Raw genomic sequence first — 3,613 nt, 5'->3', positions numbered from 1 at the left:
CAAAGCTTTTGAGTGTTTGGGCAACAAAGGAAAGCACAATGTAATCAGCAGTTGATTTAAGAGCGGTGCCAAAACAGGTAAAGGCCTATTGCTAATAGGTCTCGAATTTAAGGCATTATGAAGAATTAATGCATTGCGACAATATTATATCTGATTTCTTGTCGAGTTTTTCGAAACAAATTATTCGCCATGGTCGGGTATAAGATGGCTGTTGGGGCCGCGTAATGTCGTGGCGCCATGGCTAAGCGGTTACAGCGCCTGTCTAGTAAACAGGAGATCCTGGGTTCGAATCCCAGTGGTGCCTCGCCTTTTCTTTTTGAATTTGCTTGACAATTTTTTTCAAATTCTTTATTCCTTTCGCAATAATTAGAATTTACTGTTTGCTGATGCCTTTGTTTCATTGAGGAGATCAGTAATGTATTTACATTTTTTCAAACACAATACAGTATAAGAACAAATTAAATCCGTTGATCGACACAAAATAAACAATAAAAGGAAAAATTATGCAAATCATTCATGCAAGTTGGCAGCAATGTTTTTCCATTTCTTTGTCAGATTGTTTTTTTCTGCATTTGCTATCCTAGCGTGCCCGACAGCGGCTATTGCAGCCTCGAAGCACCTTTTTGCTTCAGTAACATTGTGCTTTCCTTTGTAAGCATATCCATCGTTTTGCCAACACATGCAGTAGGATCTGTGCTCCCGCGATGCTGTTTCTCCCAGTGCGTTTTCCATCAAACGCACGCCCTTACCTATGATGGCTTCACATGTGGACCATTCTTGGTTGTAACTGGCAATGCTATTAATGATTACATAGGACCGTGCAGCCAACAAAGCCATTTCTGTGGCCTCCACACCATCCAGGCCCTCTAACATGTTGACTGTTGCCAACATGGCGGGTAGAATAAGATCAGAAACAATCTGACTGCGTTGAGAAGGTGTAAGCTTATCCGCTACACCTTTTATTCCGAAGATACACCTGCCAACATCCTTTACAGCAGAATTGCAAGGCATCTGCTGTTCACCCAGAATCTTTGCCGCTGTGTCGAAAAGCAGGAATGCTTGCATACCCTTTACTGGACTGTTTTTCGGACACCCTTCGGCTGCCTCCAAAACTTCGTCAGCAGTGAAATGCATTGCCACCATAGCTTCTTTGGTGTTATTGCGGACCCTCTCTGCTTCATTAGGCCGATTCATACAAACTAATACAGCATAGTATTGTATTCCATCTATGAGGTGTGCTAATTCAGGAAACTGGAACCGGGGCCTGAGAGCATTGTACGCCATTTCAAAATCGCCAACCTCCTGCATTTCTGGCACAACGGCACCTTTGAAAAATGGTTATATTGTACAGAATGTTATGCAATAACTCTATGTGTGTCGAAAGAAACGTACTGTTGCAGCCAAGAAGGTTTTTAAGATCCGGTCTTTCTTCTATTGAATCGCCTGTTAGAAACAGTTTACAATAGTTTAGAAAAGCGTATTGTATAGTGCACTGTATGTTTAATAGCCTTGAAAAAAAGTTTTTTTTGTGATATAAAAACCAACATTAATTATAAATTTACCAATAAATTCAAATAAAAAACTTTTGATTTATAGTAATAAGGATGGAGAAACAGCGGTGAATAAAAAACGTTTTAGGCAACACACACCAAATTGTTGACACACGAAGTCACTGGCATTTTACGTTGCTTTCACTTCTGCGCCAGACTATGCAATACTGCCGCTCTCGGGCGACGTCTAACTTCAATAATATTTCTTTAAAATTACCTCTCAGCATTTGAAGGCTGCCTGATGATTCGTGTCTCAATACGTTTAAAGACCCTGTAACAAATAGACAAGTCGTGTATAAAGGCCACTTATCCAGAGTTCCAAATTAAACTTACGCTACCTGAGCTTGAACTGGATTGCTGGCGTTCTGGACTTGCTGCATTTTTCAGGGTGGGTTGTTGGAAAACCTTACAAAAATATAAATCATTGTTATTTTGGTAAAACAATTACACCCGACCTTTCAGAAATGAGTGGAGAGTCGTTTGTATTGGCATTCGTAACACGAGAAAAAATAAAAATATAAATTGTTGTATTTACTTATGATGTATAGACCTACTGTTGAGTCAACACTTGTTTCAAATGTACTTCCTTATATTCATATTTTTTTAATAACCTGTATGCTGTTTTGCTTTCCATAGGCCTGTGACACAAATTGACTCTTTCCATAACACCATATGGGTGGGTGGAATAATTATAGTGTAAATAACACATCACCTGTAAGCCTATTGTTGTCAATTGAATTGCAAATTATTGTCTGTTTTGCTGTTCGTTTTATTTTCGCAATAATTTTATAACATAAATTATATTGTAGATGTAATTCAATTTCTTTAATTTGCCGTGTCCGTCTCTGGTCTATGGCTATAGTGCTTGCTGGTGCACTGTTTTTGTAAGAGACTGACTGGTAAATAAATTTAAAAGTTATTTATTTACCAGTCAGTCTCTTACAAAAACATTGCAGCAGCAAGCATTATAGGCATTGTAAATGTAGTAATCACCTGACCAATTTCCTTGCATAAGGTGTCATCTAAACCGATACTCGACATTGGTTCGACCATTTCTTAAAAAAAATGTGTTTGATTACAATGTGTTCGGCCAGTTCTACACATAAAATATTACTTGCATGCGTTGCATTCTGCGTTAGTTTCTGCAATAAAGGAAAAGTGTACTGAAAATGCTGTAAGGTTAACTTAACGAGCAAGCACATACCTCACCAAACTTGAGCCCATTTTTCACAATATTGCTTCTTTCTTCTTCAGCAGCAGTACGAATGGGACCAATGCCAATCTCATTCAGGTTTTCGAACTTGGTGACCGAGATCGTTTCAAACTTGCCGAGATCATCTTCGGGATATTCTCGACTGTAGTTTTCCAGATGGTGGTTGACCATCTCCACCATGCGACCCTTGAAAACATCATTAGGGACTTGCGCCTTCCTTAAGTCAAGAACCATTGCTGTTATTTTCAGGCCATTCTTGTACTTTTGAACTGAGCAGAGAAACTCGTCCATCACCAGATAACTTGTCAAAGCTTGCACAAATTTTTCCGGATTTGCCAAATCCCATGCGAAGTAACCAACCCCTTCCCCTTCCATGGTTTCATTTTCCTTTATGCAGCGTGTGGCGGTTGGACCACAAAACTGCAGCGTCAGCTTCCACATTCTAAATTTTTGTCAACATAAAGTACAATAGTTACAAAAAACAAAATTGTTACTATGTGCATAAAGTAGGCTTTGGAAATGGGCCCTGACAAGAACTTTCGGATATAAAGCATGTTATTCACTCTAAAACAGTTGCCATTGACCTCAAACGACAAGCCACGCCTTATTCCAGTGTGTGTTGTCTTGCAAAGTGCTGTTAACCGGCGTTTGATAGGATGCTATTTTGCTGCCAACACAAAACGCTGATGACAAAGCCATGCTAACTGAACTCACAAACTGTATAAAGATACTACTAGTGTGGTACTTTGCCCTTACTTTATGTTTTCATATATTACAAAGATTAATTTACCATCAAACAGCTGCAGTAGCGTCGAAAAACAAAGAACCTGCTTGCTGCGAATGTAGTTCC

General features: G+C 39.2%; 1 protein-coding gene and 1 non-coding gene across 3 annotated transcripts; one reads left to right on the top strand and one right to left on the bottom strand.

Moving 5' to 3' along the window:
• Window positions 1-231: 231 nt before the first annotated feature.
• Trnat-agu (transfer RNA threonine (anticodon AGU)) lies at window positions 232-304 on the top strand. The gene has a single exon. It is a non-coding gene; the product is annotated as a tRNA-Thr (tRNA).
• Window positions 305-373: 69 nt separating this feature from the next.
• Window positions 374-3,613, bottom strand: LOC145908321 (uncharacterized). 2 transcript variants are annotated; one of them, XM_082995578.1, is made up of 8 exons: window positions 3,554-3,613; window positions 2,755-3,205; window positions 2,665-2,692; window positions 2,544-2,605; window positions 1,889-1,955; window positions 1,768-1,821; window positions 1,393-1,443; window positions 374-1,325 (listed from the first exon to the last, which is right to left on the bottom strand). In XM_082995578.1, exons 2-8 carry the CDS (start codon window positions 3,202-3,204, stop codon window positions 511-513), a joined length of 1,527 nt encoding a protein of 508 aa, XP_082851704.1. In that variant the 5' UTR covers window position 3,205; window positions 3,554-3,613; the 3' UTR covers window positions 374-510. The 2 variants fall into 2 exon arrangements, with proteins under 2 accessions (XP_082851704.1, XP_082851703.1); XM_082995577.1 differs by lacking the exon at window positions 3,554-3,613 and having other exon boundaries at window positions 2,755-3,523.

Source organism: Ascidia mentula, chromosome 7, assembly GCF_947561715.1.
Source record: "Ascidia mentula chromosome 7, kaAscMent1.1, whole genome shotgun sequence".
NCBI classification, from domain to species: Eukaryota; Metazoa; Chordata; class Ascidiacea; order Phlebobranchia; family Ascidiidae; genus Ascidia; species Ascidia mentula.
This window is presented reverse-complemented; position numbering and strand designations above follow the sequence as displayed.